This window comes from Gopherus flavomarginatus, chromosome 3 (assembly GCF_025201925.1).
Source record: "Gopherus flavomarginatus isolate rGopFla2 chromosome 3, rGopFla2.mat.asm, whole genome shotgun sequence".
Lineage (NCBI taxonomy): Eukaryota > Metazoa > Chordata > Testudines > Testudinidae > Gopherus > Gopherus flavomarginatus.
In genome coordinates, this window is record NC_066619.1 from 69,416,252 (window position 1) to 69,436,050 (window position 19,799).

General features: G+C 39.7%; 1 protein-coding gene across 18 annotated transcripts in view; it reads left to right on the plus strand.

The window, feature by feature from the left end:
• FER (FER tyrosine kinase) overlaps positions 1–19,799 on the plus strand; it is a 456,227-nt gene that overhangs the window by 43,806 nt on the left and 392,622 nt on the right. For 16 of the 18 annotated variants that reach the window (XM_050945722.1, XM_050945727.1, XM_050945729.1 and 13 more), the window contains 3 exons: positions 5,127–5,391; positions 11,616–11,789; positions 16,726–16,825. In XM_050945722.1, the coding sequence (XP_050801679.1) occupies positions 5,185–5,391; positions 11,616–11,789; positions 16,726–16,825 (481 nt within the window). In that variant the 5' untranslated portion in view covers positions 5,127–5,184. Of the gene's footprint in view, positions 1–5,126; positions 5,392–11,615; positions 11,790–16,725; positions 16,826–17,090; positions 17,518–19,799 lie in introns of those variants that run through there. The other 2 variants (XM_050945740.1, XM_050945728.1) reach the window with 2 other exon arrangements.

The window sequence follows — 19,799 nt, forward strand, 5'->3', positions numbered from 1 at the left end:
TTTTACCTGTAAAGGGTTAAGAAGCTCAGTAAACCTGGCTGACACCTGACCAGAGGACCAATAGGGGGACAAGATACTTTCAAATCTTGGTGGAGGGAAGTCTTTTGTTTGAGCTCTTTGTGGTGGTGTTGTTCGCTCTTGGGACTAAGAGGGACCAGACGTCCATCCAGGCTCTCCAAATCTTTCTGAATCAGTCTCTCATGTTTCAAACTTGTAAGTAATTAGCCAGGCAAGGAGTGTTAGTCTTATATTTGTTTTCTCAACTTGTAAATGTTTCTTTTTGCTGGAAGGATTTTATCTCTGTTTGCTGTAACTTTGAACCTCAGGCTAGGGGGGGATCCTCTGGTCTATAGGAATCTGATTAACCTGTAAAGCATTTTCCATCCTGATTTTACAGAGATAATTTTTACCTTTTCTTTCCTTAATTAAAAGCTTTCTTTTTAAGAACCTGATTGATTTTTTCCTTTTTTTAAGATCCAAGGGGATTGGATCTGGACTCACCAGGGATTGGTGGGGGGAAGGGAGAGGGGATAGCTAATTTCTCCTTGTTTTAAAATCCAAGGGGATTGGATCTGAACTCACCAGGAAATTGGTGAAGCCTCTCAAGGCAACCCAGAGAGGGGAAAGTTTTGTGGGGACAGAAAATGCCCCAGGCACTGAAATTCTGAGTGGTGGCAGTGTTACCAGATCTAAACTAATAAGTAAGCTTAGAAGGTCCCCCACATCTGTACCCTAAAGTTCAGAGTGGGGAAGAAACCTTTGACAAGTCCAAAGGAAGAAAATATTCTTTGTACTCCAGGAGCAGAAGCTACTGCTGTTAAAAGTGAGATGATCACTTCAACAGTCTCTGATTCCAAGTGCTTAAGTGACTTCCATCAGTTCACTGGTGTGACTTTCTTTAAAACATCATCAGCAAATGTATTTTTTCAATTGTTCACCTTAGCTCTGAAGTTTATTATAGTTGGCATTATGGAGGGATGATTGCTTGATGTCCATGTCATAGCCACCTCCTCTTCTTCAGCAGTTAAGATTTGACCCTGGTACCAAGTATTGAGAATATTTGCAAGAAAATGAGCTGGAGATAGAGCTTGTCCTATTCGTTTTTTTAATGCTTGTAATTTAACTCTCTCATTAAATACGATCTCATTCAATTCCTTCCAAATTTCAACAGCGTCAGCAATGAAACAGCTATTTCCCTGCATTTTGTTCAAGGCTACAGAAATAGGCTTCAGGGTACTCAGCATGTGGTCAACATTTCTTTTAAGCCCAATGTGGAGAACTTTGGCTGTGACCGTGCCATCTATTTTTTCACGATTTTGTTCACAAACTGTCATCAGATTAGGTCAGTTCTTGATATAGTGGTCAAAACAGTCCACTACTGAGTTCTATTGCATGTCTTATGGGAGGGTTAGCTTGGTTCTTCCCACTTTTTTCAGAGCAGCTGCTGCAAAGTGGTTGTTATGGAAGTACTTTGCAATTTTGACAACATTAGCTTTTATTTCTGGAACACTGAAGTCTTTGGCTAGGAGGTGCATCAAATGAGCATTGCAACCGTATATTATTGGCTTGGGACTCTCTTCACTGTCGTCTTAATTTCTTCTCATCTTGGATAAATTTGCAGCATTGTCTGTGACTAAGTTACCTACTAGAGATTTGGTTTTTTTCTCCACAGTTTGTTATAGCTTTTACTGCTGCTTCTTGTCAGTATTCTGCTGTGTGTGTAATTCCTGATGTTTTAATTTTTTCTGTAAGGAAGACATTCCCTTTTTCTGTTGTCACACAAGCACGTAAAACAGAATCTTTTGCACACTGCTCAATTTCTCTTTCATACACTTTATCCAGCAGTTTTCCTGCGACATCTGCTCTTTTGGGTGAACTGTATCCTGGTCTTAATGACTGAACCATGTTAATGAAGTGTGGGTTCTCAAACATATGGAAAGAAGAGTTTGTTGCATAAACACAGAGCAATTTTTTCATCAAATATCTCTTCTTGTAATCCGCTGGTTCTTATCACAAATTTATCTATGCTTGTTTCAGAACGATGGAGATTTTTTTTTTCTTTTTGCTACAGATAATGTACTGTGGCTATGTGACATACATTATGTGACTGAAACACTATCATTGGCAGATAACTCTGAAACTATAGAAAATGATGATGGTCTTGAAGGTGTATAGTCTTCAGAATCCTGTATGTTGAGGATGGATTCTCCTAAACAAAATAATTCAATGCAGTTATTTAATTATTATTAGTGTTAGTATTACTCATTGCATTCACTGACACTCAGTACTACTTTAAAGGTGAAATTGTAAATTGAAGATCTACCTATTTCAGCTATTTATTTTTTATTACAACTGCATCTAAAGTGATAGTACCATAGAGTAACAACTATATTTTTTGGTCAAACACGAGAATTCAAGAATAGTCCAGAAGGAAGACAGGCAGTACTTAAGAAAGAAGTACGAAATAAAAAAGTTTACCAACCTGAAGATCCTGCATGTTCAGACATGTTTCTTTCCTCATCTTCAACCCAGCTTCCTCCTGAGAAGGAACACTTCTCATGATGTTGTTTCATTTGGGAAATCAGGCTTTGCATTTCTTTGTTGCACTGTTTGCATTTTACATACATGCCTCTCTTACCCGCAGATAGAAGATCTTAATTAAAATATTCCAAAACTGGGTCTCTTTTACGGTCTACTGCCGTTATAGGTTTTCCCTTCTAGTGAAAGAATGGTATGGTAGATCTCAAATCAATGAAGGCTACTCTCAGAAAGACCTCAAGACTTCTGGAATATGCTGCTCAAACAGTTTCACCTTTGTTTGTACCGCCTGTCCCTCCGTTCTCACATTTATCTCCAGATGTCTTCTCCTTGTCCAGATCTATTCCTCCCGCAATCTTCTATTCATTTTATTTTTGAAACTTGCACTTTTAGAGAGAGAAGTAAGGGATTGACTCTGTATACAGAAATGTGCAGAGGAACAATAGGGTTGAGGTCTGTTATTTCTCACCTCCATTATTTATTTATTTATATTAAAAACATTTTTGCTGTTAACAAGCATGTTCTCTCTGGAGACACAAATCCACAGTTTGAGAACTGCAAAACTAAGCATTTCTGATGGTATCTTTTAGGCTGAGCACTGAGTCCCATTGGGTAGATTGATAGATTAACATAAATAATCTATACAGAAGCCCCTGTAACCCCATAAGATTGGGTTCCTAAACCATTAACTATTGGAAGCCATTTACAAAACTTTTCTTAAACGTTACATGACTATATTGTCTCATACTATAGAATTAGAATTTATAATCCCTAGCCAATGATGATATCTTTGAGTTTTAATTAAGATAGGTTTTTCCCTCAAAAAGCACTTTATCAAAAAATCCAATTTAAATTAAAAAATTCTGATTTTTTTTTTTAAAAAATGATTTATTTTTATCCACCCTGACTAATTCTGTATTCAGTGCATAGTTTGGATGATGTACAGTAAATAATGAATGAGACCACACAAAGATTGATTAGGATAAAAAGAAATATTGAATTCTTGCGCATCTGGTGAGCACCATCCTTGAGCAAGGAATTCTGTGAGGGGAAAAATAGTATGTGATCATATAATCAAAGCAGTGACATCACAACAGGGTGGTGGTGGTGGAGGTGACAGGGAGCTGTGGTCCTCAAACTTTTTGCCATGGTGAACCTAGCCCCCTTCCCATCTTCCCCCTGAGGACCCCGGTCATGCCAGCAGCTGGTGGAGCCAGGACAGGGATCCCGGGGAGCTGTGGAACCTGTGTGGACCCTACACCTGCCTACAGTTCAGGGGACCAAAGAGCAGCCCCTGGCCTCTGTACCTGCCTAGGGCAGGTTGAGGGTCTGCGCTGCGGCTCCCCGTAGCTGCCCACACGGCTCTTAATATGGCTAGGCTACAGCTCCAAGGCCATGCCCCCCGGTCACAGCAAGAGCTGCAGACAACTGTGGGGAGCCTGGGTCCCTCCTTCCTGCTTGGGTGTTGGGTCGGGGGGAGGAGGGCTCCCTGGCCTTGCTGTGGCTTCTGGCTTGGCTGGGACATAGCCTCGGGACAAGAAGGGAGGGTGGGGGCAGGCCTTGGGGGGAAGAGGAGGGGACTTGAGGGAAGGTGTGGGGTGCGGGGCATGGCTTTGCAGGGAAGAGGAGGAGCCTCAGGGGGAAGGGGTGAGGCAGGACCTTGTTGGGAAGAGGAGAGGGGGGCCTTATGGGGCCAGGACCCCAACCCCCCTCACGCTTTTGGAAGGCTCTGCTGTCCCTGAATCTAAGACTGTATCATAATGCATATTCACAAAGGTGCTGAATTAAGGTTGCACTAGTAGCCTTCCTTCTGGCATTTCTGAACTTTGGAGCACTTGATTTTGAAACCTTAGCAGTCTTTGTACATTGTGTTTGGGGTTTTATATGTGGCTGTTAGCCTTCTGGAAACTGATTCCCAAAGTGTTAACACCTGACAATTGACTGATACTAGGAATTTTATGGGCTATCAGGAGCAGTGTACTGTGAAGAAAGGAGGCTCTGTGGTTACTAGGAGTAGAGCAGGATAATCTGACAGTTTTGTCTTGTAATATATCTGTTTCCATTGATCTGTCTCAACTATTTAATCAAACCAATCTATTTAGTTTGGGAATTCAATGTATCTTATGTACTTATATGGACCTCTTGCCATTTTATCTAAGAACTTCAAAATTTTTACTATATTTATCTTGACAGACATTCCTGTGAGATAGGGAAGTACTGCTATAGTAATACTTTATGCAGATGGAGAAGTAAGGCACAGAGAGACTGAGCAGTTTGCTCAAATTCACACAGGAAGTCTGTGGTGGGAGATCCAAGTTCAATTTGCTACTCCAAGTCCTAGGTTAGTGCTTTAACACCAGGACCGCCTTTCTCCTCTGCTAGATGTTTTCTAAGTGGTTAATGTGCAAGATAGAGCTGAGTCTTGCTGTTGAAAATTGTGGCTGACTGACTATATTAGTTCAGAGATGAGTGGTTAAATTAAAATAGTTGCTTCTTGCTTTAAATTTCAGTATGTGTCATAACTTTATGGTGATTAAATTTTATAGGTTCCTCTTTCAATATCTTTCTCATTAATTTTCTGTCTGCAGATGTGGTGACTAGAAGAACCTCTATTGTTGCCCATAGTGCATATAGTGCCTTATAAAGATGGGGTTTGGAAGTGACCTGAAGTATTCTCATGATGCTTTGATAAAATTGCAAGATTGGGAGTTACGACTACTAGAAACTGTGAAGAAATTTATGGCCATGCGAGTAAAAAGTGACAAAGAATATGCATCCACTTTACAAAATCTTTGTAATCAAGTTGATAAAGAGAGTACTTCCCAACTGGATTATATTAGCAATGTATCCAAGGTAAGAGAAGATTACTTAGAAATTGAAATTGAGGAATCATTGTTTTCATTATTATATAGAAAAGCCTGTTAACTCCTTTTTTTTCTTCGTTATAAAGTAAACTCAAAGATTAACTTGAAAAGTGTCATTGTCCTGTGGTGGTTTTGTCCCTTTTTGGATGGCTCTCTTAAGCCACTCTGAGCCTTGTGTTCTGTCTGCTTTATTCTCCCACCTTTTCCATTTTCCTTCTGTGTTAGACCATGTGCCCACTGGACTCCACTAATGCAGCTTCTTGAGAGTTAGTTTTAGTAAAGAGTTTGAAGTGAGGTGTGGCAGTCCCTGGGTGGAATGAGTATCATGCAAACTCTCCTTTTGTACTGAAAAAAGTGCCCAAGCTAGAATCCCTAATTTTGAGCTCTGGTATTGTAGACCCTGGGCTGACCCACTTATTCTTATGTTTGGGGGTTTTGTGATTATAATATGTTGTAGTAAGTTTTTTTTTTTTTAAAGTGTTAAATAGAAACTATTGTTCATACCATGTAGAGGTTGTGATAAAAATAGAAAAAAAGCCAGGAAATTCAGAGCTAAGGCTGACATTCTGACCATTATTTACACCATGGTGTTTAGTTGTAAAAAACAAAGCATTAATTAAGGCCAAATTTTCTCAGACTTTTTCTCATAATTGTAATAATGTTAAAGATAGTTTTTTGTATACAGTTTAAAATAAAAAAAACCTTTTATGAAAGGTTAAAAAACCATCCATTATGTACCGAATAGATACAAAAGAGGTACAGCAATGGCAGTGGCAAAGCAAGCGTCCCCACTTCACCTTTTAATAAGCCTTAGGCCTGATTTATGACTGCTTTGGTAGTTAGAGGTCTATTCTGTCTTAATGGCTTCCTCAATTCTTGGCCTTTCTGCTGAAAATGCTGGACTGGAGCAGCTCACTTAGGCTATGTCTACACTACAGGATAAATTCGAATTAGCTTAAACCAATTTTATAAAACAGATATTATAAAGTCGATTGTGCGTGTCCACACTAGGCACATTAATTCGGTGGTGTGCGTCCATGGTCCGAGGTTAGCGTCGATTTAAAGAGCCCTTTAAATAGATATAAAGAGCAGTGTAGTGTGGACGGGTGCAGCATTAAATCGATTTAACGTTGTTAAAATCGGTTTAACAGCGTAGTGTAGACCAGGCCTTATTTCACAATGGGCACCAAATAGTTGTTAGTTAATGAATTTTAATCACTTTTAATCTGAATTGGACTTGAACAAGTGACCAAGAGGCTTCTTATCCTTTGTCTATCCTTGAATCACACATGATAGAAAAAGAGTGGGTAAACCTCCCCTCTTTCTAGACTAATGGAAACAACTGACCCAGCCCCCTCCAAAAAAAAAACAACAAATCCATGACATCTTAACGTCTACGTTTTAGTCACAGATGTTTTTAGTAAAAGTCATGCACATGTCACAGGCAGTAAACAAAAATTCATGGCCTGTGACCTGTTCATGACTTTTACTGTATATCCCTGACTAAGACTTGGCGGAGGGGGAGGTGGCTCGAGAGTGTGGCCCAGGGGCCCCGCAGATGCTGGGGGGGATGGCCCGGTGGCTGCTGGGGAGAGGGGAGTCGCGGTCATGGGTGCTGGGGTGGGAGGGAGGGTTGGGGCAGGCTCCCTACCTGGATCTTGGGAAGCGGCAACCCTAGCTCCATATGCTGCCTCTGCTACACCCCAAGCCCCGATTCAGCAGCTCCCATTGTCTGGGAACTGTGGCCAGTGGAAGCTGCAAGGGTAGTGCCTGCAAGTGGAGGCAGCATGTGCATCTAGGAGCTGAGGGAGGGGAGTTCCTATTGCCCTCACAGAGAGGGGCCCCCCCAGATAAGCATCGCCCCGCAACCCAACCACTCCTGTTGCTGGAGGACAGAAGGGCCCGAGACTGCTCCAGCAGTGTCTGCTGCGTCTGGCCTGGGGGCTGCCAGAGCTCAGGTGGCCCCCAGGTCAGGCGCACCAAACACTGCAGAAGTCCCGGATGTAACGGAAAGTCACGGAATCTGTGACCTCCATGACAAACACGGAGCCTTACTTATGAGCAAAATACCAAAATACTATATGCTTATTAATAATAAAACAGTAATAGAAGAAGAAGAACATAGAGTTGTCATGTCTCTTTCTTTACAAACCTTAATATTTGTAAAGGTTATAAAGATTCTTGGATGCTGGTGCTATCTGGTGAGACACTGCCTCCTGCTGTGAGCAGCCAAATTAGCCCAGTACTGTGATTTAGCAGCTGAATTAGCCCAATATGTGCATCCACTTCTCTGCTGTTGGGAAAATTAATGGTGTTTACACAGTATCTTATATATAAATAGGAAGCTAGAAATTATAGAATAAGGGAGGCAAAAACAGAAGGAGAAAAACCTGTAGCCATCAGAGTTAAGGACAGAAGGAGTTTTTCCAAGTATGTGAGGAACAAAAGAAATTCTAAAAATGATACTGGTCCATTACTAGATGGAAATGGTAGACTTGTCAATAATACAGAAAAGGCAAAAGTGTACAATAAATATTTCTTCTGTGTTTGGAAAAAAGCCAGACTGCTATCATATAATACTGCTACCTCTGAAATAGTTGCCGTTCCAACAGAAACCGAGGGGCTTGATGCAGCTGCTACAATTAGACATCCTCGTGCAGAGTCAAGGTTATAGAGGAGCGTGGTTACACAACTCCCTGTCCATTGAACAGCAGCTGCAAAAGCAAGACCTTTTTTTTTTTTTTTTTTTTTTTTTTTTAAATCAGCATGCCTGGATAACTTGCATCTGAGAGTTTTAAAAAGCTGGCCAAGGAGCTCTCAGGACTGGTTAATATTTTTTTTTCCAGTAAATCTATGGACGTTCCAGAGGACCGGAACAAATCTAATGTTATGCCAATATTTAAAAAGGGTAAATGGGACAACCTGAGTAATTATAGGCCTGTTAGCTTGACATCGATCCTGGGCAAAATAATGGAATGGCTCATACAGGAGTTGATTGATAAAGAGTTTAGGGAGAGTAATATAGTTAAAGCCAATCAGCATAGGTTTGTGGAAAATAGATCCTATCAAACTAGCTTGATAACCTATTTTGTTGAGATTACAAGTTTGGATGATAAAGGAATAGTGTTAGTGTAATAAGCTTTTGTAAGATATCTGACTTGGGACTGCATGGGACATTTCGTTTAAGAAACTAGAGCAATGCAGATTCAACATGGCACATTAAATGGATAAATACTGGCTAATTCATATGTCTCCATGTAATTATTAATGGGATTCACCACTGAGCAGGTGTTTCTAGTGGGATTCCACAGGGATTGCTTGTTGGACCTGTACTATTTAACATTTTTATCAATGACCTGGAAGAAAATATAACACCATTACTGATAAAGTTGCAGAGTATATAGACATTGAGGAAGTGGTGAATAATGAAGAGGCCAGGTCATTGATTCAGTTATCTGGATTGCTTAATAAGCTGGGTACAAGCAGACAATATGCAATTTAGTATGACAAAATGTAAAAGTCAATACATCTAGGAAGAAAGAATGTAGGCCATACTTAGATGATAGGGGATTTTGTCTTGGGAAACGGTACCTCTGAAAAGGATGAGGGGATTAAGGTGGCTTATCAGTTGAACATGAACTGCCTGTGTGACAGTGTGGCCAAAGGGCTAATGTGATCTTTGGTTGTATAAACAGGAGAATCCTGAGTAGGAGTAGGGAGATTATATTATCTGTGCATTAGGCACTGGTGCAACCGCTACAGGAGTGCCGTGTCCGCTTCTGATGCCCACAGTTCAAAGATATTGATAAATTGGAGGGCGTTCAGAAGAAAGTCTGGAGAAAGATTAAAGAATTAGAAAACATGTAATCTTCTTTGAATGCTTGCTCATGTCAATTCCATGTTAGACGTGTGCACACCCATGTACACGGCTGCTGGAGATTTTTCCCTTAGTGGTATCCGTAGGGCTGCCTCCGGTACCCCCTGGAGTCCCGTGCTAATGTGCTGGTGTATGGGATGCTGCTGGCCCTGTGCCCTCTGTTCCTTCTTACGACCCGTGACGGTCACTTTCTACAGATACTACTGGGGGGAAATGTTCAGCAGCTGTGCATGTGGTGCGCCCAGACCTAACATGGAATGGATGTGAGCAGCACATCTCAAATACAACATTTATGAAAGGTAGGTAATCATTTTTTATAGTTGAAGACTCAAGGAGCTCTATCTGTTTAGTTTAACAAAGAAAGAGTTAAGATGTGGCTTGATTATAGTCTACAAGTACCTACTTGGAGAAGAAAAGTTTGATACCAGAGGGCTCTTCAGTCTAGCAGACAAAGGTGTAACAAGATCCAATGGCTGGAAAGTGAAGTTAGACAAGTTTAGATTAGAAATAAGGCACAAATTTTTAATAGTGAGGTTAATTACCAAGGGTCAGGGCTGGGTATAGCGCTGCTTCATTCTTCGAAGGCAATTCAGTGGTAGGTCCTTCGCTCCCATCCTTCCTCTTTGGCGGCACTTCAACAGCAGCTCAAAGAGGAAGAGAGGGATTTAGGGACCTGCTGCCGAAGACCCGGACGTGCTGCCCCTTTCCATTGGCTGCCCCAAACACCTGCTTCCTTTGCTGGTGCCTGGAGCTGGCCCTGGTTGTAGTGGATTTTCCATCACAGAAAATTTTTAAATGAATATTGGAGTTGATTCATGCAAGTCCTATGGCCCGTGTTATACAGGACATCAGACAAAACGATTAAAATGTTCACTTCTGGCCACACAGTCTATAAACAATATGAATTCTCTTTTCATTATCATGTCCCCATCCTTTTCTCCATTCAGCCACTTTTGAACATTTTTTACTTCAATTATTGTAAATGTCAGTTACTATTTATTACAATATTTGTCATTTCTGTTTCTTTGCTCTAATTTTGGCTGACCAAGAGAATGATTTTCAGTTTAAACACCATAGGAGTCTAATATTTTTATCATGTTTTTTACACAGTATACTTCACACTGGAACTCAATATTTCCCACCAAATACATGTATTTTTTATACCATAGAATCCCAAATACTGTGCATATTTAGTGCTGGAGTGATTGTTATACCTAAAATGTTGGCATTTCTGAGGGAGTGAAATGCAGCAGCTATTCTGTGCTAGCAATTCCATACAGCACCCTTTTTAGACAATAGAATTGAGAATAATATATTCTTTGCTCTCTTGGATAAGAAAAAATAACTTTTCCTATATGATTGTAAGTAGTCAGTTCCTTAATTTTATTTTTCAGCTTTTAGATACCATTGTTTAAGCACACTGTAATAGGACTGTTTCAGTACCTTGCTGAGAGAATTCCAGAGAACACTTAAGTACTGTAAGAAATGCTATGCATAATTTAATAGGTTTCGGGTCTTCCATTTAGGTTTCTGATAAACTCAGTCTAGTCTGGTGTTAAGGGGGCATGCACAGATTGGAAGTGCCTTTTTTCAGATGAGATGGGAAAAGGAGAACTCAGTCAATTGTGGTAATTAAAAAAACATTGGTACCTTCAGCAGTGCTGAAGTACAAAAATTATACTATCATAAAGTTGAATGCCCAGTGAACCCCATTCTGTTCTCATCAGCAGAACTGAACAAGGTTCCAGGGGATATCAAATACTTTTATTCAAGTTAAATGCCAGTTTGAGGCTCATGTCAACAGCTTGTGTACATTGGTATAGCTCCAGTGAAGTTGGTGGAGCAATGTCAGTTTACTCCAGCAGAAGTTCTGGCCCTGTGTGTAACATAAAGAGAGACCCGATTTTACTCTACTAAAAATTGCCACTGCTATCGCCAAGAGAATTAGTCATGTAATTGAGATTGATTTAAATAAAAGAAAAAATCTGCCTAGGACAGTGGAAAGACATACAAGAAAGGGAAGAACAAAGGACACTGGGAGCATGTCTGTCAAAGTAAAGAAATTTGAGTGATAGCTCAAGTGAGGGTTAATGGTTTTCATGACAGACCTAGACTTTAGTGTAATGCTGAAATGTGACTATAATACATCATTAATACATCTCTAATTCCCTTGCGTGGGTGGGTTAAAGACATGGTTTCTATATTTAAAGTGTTCATTCAGGCAAATGTTGAAAAATATTCTTTCTAAAACCCCTTTAAATAATAACGTACTTTTCCAACAGTTTCTTTTGATCGTGCAATAGCAGATAAGTTTTTCTCCATTTTCCTTCTTCCAGTCTTGGCTGCTTATGGTACAGCAGACAGAGCAACTTAGCAGGATAATGAAGACACATGCAGAAGATCTTAACTCTGGGCCACTACATAGACTTACAATGATGATCAAAGACAAGCAACAAGTAAAGAAGAGTTACATAGGTGTTCATCAGCAAATTGAGGCAGAGATGTTCAAGGTACCTTATTATACGTGGGTTTTTTTTTAATTTTCTAAATTACTAAAGCTTTATAAAGTAGTATATAGAATTATTTCATATAAATATTCACGTAAATACTGCAGATGCCACCGTTCCTCTTTATCTTGCAGTACAAATACTGATTTTTTATAATTGGATTGCATTTTCTTCTTGTTTAATCCAGTTCCTCCATTTTTCTACAAGTTACTAGCTGAAAAGACAGAGATGGGAAACTGTCCTGAAAATGAATTCAGTTAGGCTAACCGCTCTGGAAATTTTCTCCTTCCAGTAGAGCGTGACTGTGTGAATCCCTTCTCCTGTCTCCTCTAGGCATTCCTGGGGTCAGGGCTTGAAAAATCCACTAATCTAAGGCAAGTAAAAGCTTTTCTTGATGAGTGCTGTAAATTTCTGAGGAATCTAAGCTTGTGTTTAAAAAAAATTCTCCCTTTCAGCAGCCACAGTGGGTTTTGGGGTGGACTTCAAATGTATCTGATACCTATGATCCAGAGACTGATATGAATAATGGAGCCCCCAAACAAGTATCGCAACAAGTTTTCAATGAGCAATAATCATCCCTTGGTTAACTTCATTGGATACAATATTACTATTGAAATTTAAGGGGACAGCTTCCTATTAGGAATCCCAGCAACCTCCGCTTTCCCAGCAGCTGGTGGGAGATTGACACGTCACATGGATGTCCTCCTTACTACTCTGTGGTTAATAGTTTGACTTCTCAGCCTATTGGGTGCCTGGTAAAATTCCAAGTCCTGTGTGTGGGCCTATGAATAGATGTGCTCGGGTGTATCAGATATTCTGGGGTGATGAGAAAGATTGATGGAATAAGTTAGGAAGAAAAAGGACAAAATATGGAGCGAGAGTGAGTGAGTGAAGGGACAAGGGGAAGGGAAAAGAGGAGACACAAAATCTAAGGTGGGTAGAAAACAATTTAGAGAGAGGGAAAAAGGACATGATAGTGGAAGAACACTGGAGTGAACTCTATATTATACCATGTTCTGCTATAGGACAGAAAAAAAATAACATTTATATGGCAATATTGTGATGGGTTGCCCCCCTTCAAGGTGCCACCTGGGCCTGATATGCTGAGATACCACTGAACCTGCCTATTCTGCCAGCTTGGCCCCCTCTTTAGACTGTCTTGCTGAGCCAGACTCCTAAGCCTCCTCTAGCACACACACAGCCCGCTGCGGAAAGACTCAGCTTAAGGGACTTGCCCCAGTACTCAGGTGCCCACCTCACTTGGAGTGCAGACCCAAAGGTATATTGTGAAATCTGCCCCCTCTCTCAATGAGGAGATGAGCACAATTTCTTGCCGTCCTCCCCCATTAGAAATTACAGAAACTGGGTTTAATAATAAGGAAAATAAATGTTATTAACTATAAAAGGCAGATTTTAAGTGGTTAAAGGGGTAGCAAACAGAACAAAGCAGATTACTGAGCAAATAAAACAAAACATGCAAACTAAGTTCAAATCACTAAAGAAACAGGTTACAAAATGTAATTCCTCACCCTAACTATTGAATTTAGGCAAGATTCAGAGTTTATGTAGCTCAGAGTTCCAGTTATTTTTCTTACAGACTGGACTTCTGTCTCAGTCTGGACTTACCTCTGCCTTTCCCTTTGGGTTGGTTTTTTGTGTCTTTTCAGGTACTTTCAGCAAGCTTTCTTCTTGTGTAGGCAATGGAGGAGACTCTGGAATGTCTTCCCTCCCAGCCGTAAATAGAATTTACATAAGGCGGGAAGACTTTTGTTTCCCAAACTTGACCACCCCCTCCTGTGAGTGGAAAATTACTAGAAGTCCAAGATAGTGTTTAGTACCACATGGCAGGACCACTTGACCTAGTAGTGTCACAGCTAGTCCCAGGAGGACTGTCAGGAAGGAGAGAGATTAGTATCTTCACAGTTCTATTGTTTCTTCTTAATGGGCCATCAGGGCTATTATAGCTGGTTGTCTGGTGGGTGTCTCCCAAACACACACAGTTACATAGTCAATATTCCTAACTTTAGATAAGGAAGTGATACATGCATACAAATTGGATAATCACATTCAGTAAATCATAACCTTTCCAAAGATATCTTACATGAGCCATCTTGCATAAAGTTTATGTCATACCCATATCATAATTATATTTTCATAAAGAATACGGAGTGTAAGATCACAAATATATTTGACAAAAAAAAATTCTGCTGATCAACCAACCCGAATAACAAGTTTTTTATTATTTATTTGTGTGTGTGGGTGTGTGTGTGCATGTATATATGTATTTTTAATTTTTTTTTGACAGTAAATTAACTACAGTGCATGATGAGCCTTGTGAGGCCTATTTTTTAGCTGAAGCAGATCATGGTTTTGGAGCAAGGCCACACAGGTATTTTTTTACCCTGGCCAGTAGACTATGTTGTCTTCTAGGTGTTGAGTTTTTCAGGCCCTTCCTGAGGTTCTCTATACAAGTGTATGGATCCATTTCTGATGAGATACTGTGTATTCTTATAGTCTTACCTGCTGTTGTCTGTCCAATGGTTTTGTGCCTTTGGAGCACTTATTGAATGGCTCATTGAGCTACTTACTTGTCCACTTAAGACCCCTTAGATGATACACAGCAAAATTTCTGCCTTGTTAGATAGAATATCAAAATACCCATAGCCCCCTAGGACACTATCCAATATTCAACAAGATTATCAGCTGTGCTGATTATAGTCCATAGTTTATGCTGGATAAAATCTTGCCATAGAGGAGTAATAATAGCAAAATAAAAACATGATCGTTTCATATTCCAGAGAATCCTTGTTTGAGGAATCCTTTGATACATCCCTTAAGGACTTACTTGAAAACAAACAAAAATCATGCTTTCCACACATGTCAATGGTAAAGACTCTACCTTCAGGTTTATTCCAATCCCATTGCGAATCTCAGATATTCTTCTTTCTGTAAAAATTGGAGAAAAAGAGGGGCTTATGATGTTACTAAGACAAAAATATCAGATACACATCACAGCCCTGGATGCTAGTAGTACTCACTTTAGGGATGGTCTACTCAATGCCTTATTCCACAGCAGAAGGAGTGTAAATTCTAATGCATACCAGCATGTTGTGCACTTACTGGCATTCATTAATGTACTATTGTTTGAAATGTGACTATATTAACATGTTCTAGGGAATGTTAGTGTGCACCAGCAGGGTCCACACAAGACACTTGGTGTGCGACACTCTGGTTTGCATTAGAATGTACACCTCTCTGGTGTGGACTGAGACACCATGTAGATAAAACCAAAGATAACTTTGACTATCTTAATCCTCTTAGATTTATCCAGATAGGGAGTTTCTGGCATTGTTTTCATCACCGACAGAAGAGCGTATTGAGACAGGTGAGACATTTAAATTCAAAGATTTCTCATAACTAATTTCATTCCCTGTGTTTGTTCTCCACTCTTCTGTAAAAGGACCAGTTTCTAATTGTGCTCAGCACCTCCTAATCATGGGATGAGTAACATCAGTACCCTTGGCATTTAAGAGTCCAACTCCATTTGTTTACTTTGGTTTCACTGATTTACCATCCTTTCAGAACTTCAAAACGGAGTCTTTTTGATTCAATCTTCTAGCCAGTGCCCCAAGATATTTTTCTGCAGAAACTAATTGCTTCATAGCACCAACCGTATTTCTTCCTTGGGAACCTGTAGGTCTAGTCTGTCAAAAAGTCCTTTCCTGTGTAGTTTCTATTTTAACAACACATGGAAATCTGACTGATTGGGTGTGTGTGTGCATGCATGCATGCTTGTGGGAGCAGGATAACTCTAGAAATGGTCCTGCTCTGACTTAAGCTTCTCCATAACTGGTCTAGATTAGAGCTAAGAATTGAAAGACATGCCCTGGTTGCTTCTTGTGGAGTTCTGACAGTTAACCAATTGCTAGTTTTGTAAAATAATTCAGTAGCTGAGGCTTATATAACCTAGCAAAAGAGAATCATGAACCCCAGCCATCCCAGTCTTCACATTCCTCATAATGGAGAAAAAATGTAAGAGCAGTCCATTTTGCAGAAAAGCTAAGTGTTCTCTCAGGTTGACTGAGCACAAGTGATCTCTCCTAGTCCATGAATGTTTGAAGTCACTCTATCAAAGAATCTCTTTTGCCTCTCTTTCAATGCACAGCTCTTCAGGATTTTCTTTTTGATATCAGAGCCCAATGTGTTGTCAAATGTCTTCTCAATCCCATGCTCCAGTGGTCTTTTGTACTTGTTGCTCACTTCTTTTCCTCCACAATGTGCTAAAGGTTTGAACTGTAAAAGGTAATGCTATTCTTGTAGCTTCTTTGCCAAAAATATCCTGGTTCACGGAGCTGGTCCAGTTGTCTATGGAAAGAAAGATTCTCTGACTCATATTTTCAATCTCTTTGTAGGAGCCAGTTGCTCCTCTAGACCTCATAACTAGTGGCCTGGGTCATAAGAGATTAACTCTTCTATCCAAAGGCACCTTTAATGGCATTTGAGAAATTTTTAAAATCCAGTCACTTCTCTGTGTCAGGCTTTGGAAGAAATTCTTTTAGTGTAATGAGGATCAGATAAGTATAAACAGTAACTAATTGAAATCCTATTTTTTTTTTTTTAGCAAGATTTGACTTGGATCTTTGGGCACTGTCACAGTTTTAGTAATAATAAAGTAGATGTCCTGATGTGCTCCACCACACATTTATGATGACAGCAGGTCCCACTTACACACAGACTTTCTTTTTTCTTTTAATTATAGCGTATGGCAATATATTTAAGAGCATCCCTGAAATAATGAAAAAAGCATACATCCTTAATTTCTTGGAGATTAAATCCTGTAATTATCTTTTCCTACTGTTAAGAAGCCTGAAGGTAAGTGTTTTAATAACTCCTGAAGGTAAGTGTTTTAATAACTTTCCTATTTTTGCTTTCTTCATAGGTCACAAAGACAGAACTGGAGAAATTAAAATCTAGTTACAGACAATTAATAAAAGAAGTTAACTCTGCCAAAGAGAAGTATAAAGAAGCTGTGGCTAAAGGTATGTTACTAGTGACTAACAAATAGTGGTCATTTTAGCTCTTTTTATTATTGCCTTTAATAATTATTATTGCCTGAAAATAGTTATAATAAAACAAAATGACATTTCTGTTTCGAGCAGCTCAGTTGATGAAATATCACAAAGCTGAAATAAGACAGATTAATTGTAATAATATATATTCACACATTTCTTGATAGTACAGTTTTCTAAAGAATTCATAGGGTATATGATGACCCTTTCTTTTAAACTTTCATCCTTTTGTTAGGTTTATTCAGAACATGAAACAGATAAAACAGGTTGGCTATAGTGGTGCTGTAGCAGCAAATGCCACTGATAATGTGGAGTTCCAGCTGTGATTTCACTACATCTTATTATGCTCTAAATACTGGTTATAGCAACTGTAGCAGGGAAGGCACAGACCCTGAGGGACTTGACTTGGCTCTTGACATTTAAATAGAAGAGAAACTGCTCCTAAACTGTTTTGTTTAAGTATGTATTTATTTGTAGTTTTAGACTGGGATTTTCAAAGGTGTCTAAGGGAGCTGAGCATCCAAATTCCTTGGAAATTCAGTGGGAAGTTGAATGCCTAACTTCCTCAGAGTCCTTTGGAAATCCCTATCTTAAAGCCTATGTGTATATTTGTTAATTGTTTCAGATTTTAAATATTTTTCTTTGTACATTTCTAAAAACATTTTTTACCTTGGAAATAAATCAGATTCAATGATCACTGGAGTGTGAGTATAACAGGTTCTAACGCAACTTTTCACTTTTTCTTCATATTTAGTATTTATTTTATATTAGCATCTGTAATCTTAATCAAGGATCAAAGGCCCATTGTGCTCTGCTCTGCACTGATAACTAACAAAGAAAACAGTTCCTGCCTCAGGAAACTTGCATTCTATATTTCAGACAATAAACAGGTGGATGCAACAGAAAATTGGGGTAGGACTGAGTTGGGAGGCTTAGGTAACAATTAAAGATAGTTGGGCTTCACTGTACTTATTGGTCTTCAGATTTATTTAAAAAAAATCTGTCTGTCATTACTTCATCATTCCAGCTGGTTTCCAAAGTTATCTACAAGTTTCTGTGATAATTCCCAGGAAAGTATAGGCATTAGCTGCTATTTAGGAAATGGAAAGGATTTTGTAACCTTGTAAAAGATAGAGCATACTATCTTTTATTCCTTTCTCTTCTGTTCACTGTGGGCCTGATTCTGCATTTCTTTTGAATCCAAAATTCCCATTCAAGTCCATTAGAATTTTGGATTCACAAGTAATGTAGATTGAGGCTGGTGTGTTACTGATCTTCTGAGTATTTGAAATTAGCATTTCCCCCAAACCTCTGTGTGCTACAGATGAAAATAAAATTTTGTTTTTGGACTGACTTACCTGTCCTTCCACTATTTACCTCACCCCCAGCTTCATTTTGTATGTTCTTGTAGCACATTTTTATTCAGTTAATACTCTCTTCCCACACCAGTATAATGTGTGACAGCATTTCTAAACTTTGGGTTATGACTCTGAATATGACCCTGGGTTCGGTTCTGTTCAATATCTTCATCAATGATTTGGCTAATGGCATAGAGAGTACACTTATAAAGTTTGCAGATGATACCAAGTTGGGAGGGGTTGCAAGTGCTTTGGAGGATAGGATTAAAATTCAAAATGATCTGGACAAACTGGAGAAATGGTTTAAAGTAAATAGGATGAAATTCAATAAGGACAAATGCAAAGTACTCGACTTAGGAAGGAACACTCAGCTGCACACATACAAAATGGGAAATGACTGCCTAGGTATGAGTACTGCTGAAAGGGATCTGGGGGTCATAGTGAATCACAAGGTAAATATGAGTCAACAGTGTAACATTGTTGCAAAAAAAGCAAACATTCTGGGATGTATTAGCAGGAGTATTGTAAGCAAGACACGAGAAGTAATTCTTCTGTTCTACTGTGCGCTGATTAGGCCTCAATCGGAGTATTGTGTCCAGTTCTGGGCACCACTTTTCAGGAAAAATGTGGACAAATTGGAGAAAGCACAGGCACCAACTTTTTCCGGCGCCAGCGAGTGCTCGCACCCGTAGCCCCTCCTCGACTCCATCCATACCCTGCCCCTGCCTCGCCCCATTCCTACCCCTTCCCTAAAGTCCCTGCCCCAACTCTGCCCCTTCCTTGCCCCTGTTGGACCTCTTCCCCAAATTCCCGCCCCAGCCCTGTCTCTTCCCCTAGTGCGCGGCGTTCCCCTTCTTCCCCCCTCTCTCCTAGTGTTTCTTGGAGCACCCATGGAGTCAGGGCCTATGAGAGAAAGTCCAAAGAAGAGCAACAAAAGTGATTAAAGGTCTAGAAAACATGACCTACGATGGAAGATGGAAAAAACTGGTTTTGTTTATTCTGGAGAAGAGAAGACTGAGAGGGGACATGCTAAGTTTTCAAGTACATAAAAGTTTGTTACAAGGAGGAAGGAGAAAAATTGTTGTTCTTAACCTCTGAGGATAGGACAAGAAGCAATGGGCTTCAATTGCAGCAAGGGCGGTTTAGGTTGGACATTAGGAAAAGCTTCCTGTCAGAGTGGTTAAGCACTGGAATAAAATGCCTAGGGAGGTTGTGGAATCTCCATCCTTGGGGATTTTTAAGAGCAGGTTGGACAAACGCCTGTCAGGAATGGTCTATATACTACTTAGTCCTGCCTTGAATACAGGGGATTGGACTAGATGACCACTTGAGGTCACTTCCAGTTCTGTGATTCCATGCCTTAGCCCATTGCTTGTGTCAGTGGCTCTTCTGAACTTTTTATGGTCCGAGACATGCCTATGATCATTAAGTGACATTTCCATTTGCTAGAAATTAAAATTTGTTAACACACTTGTGTAGTCACATTATTTACTTAATACCAAGAAAGCTGCAAGCATCTCTACATTCCTGCAGTGGATGTTTGTGTGTTCTTAATTCTTGAGATATTCAGAATTCTTAAAAGCTAG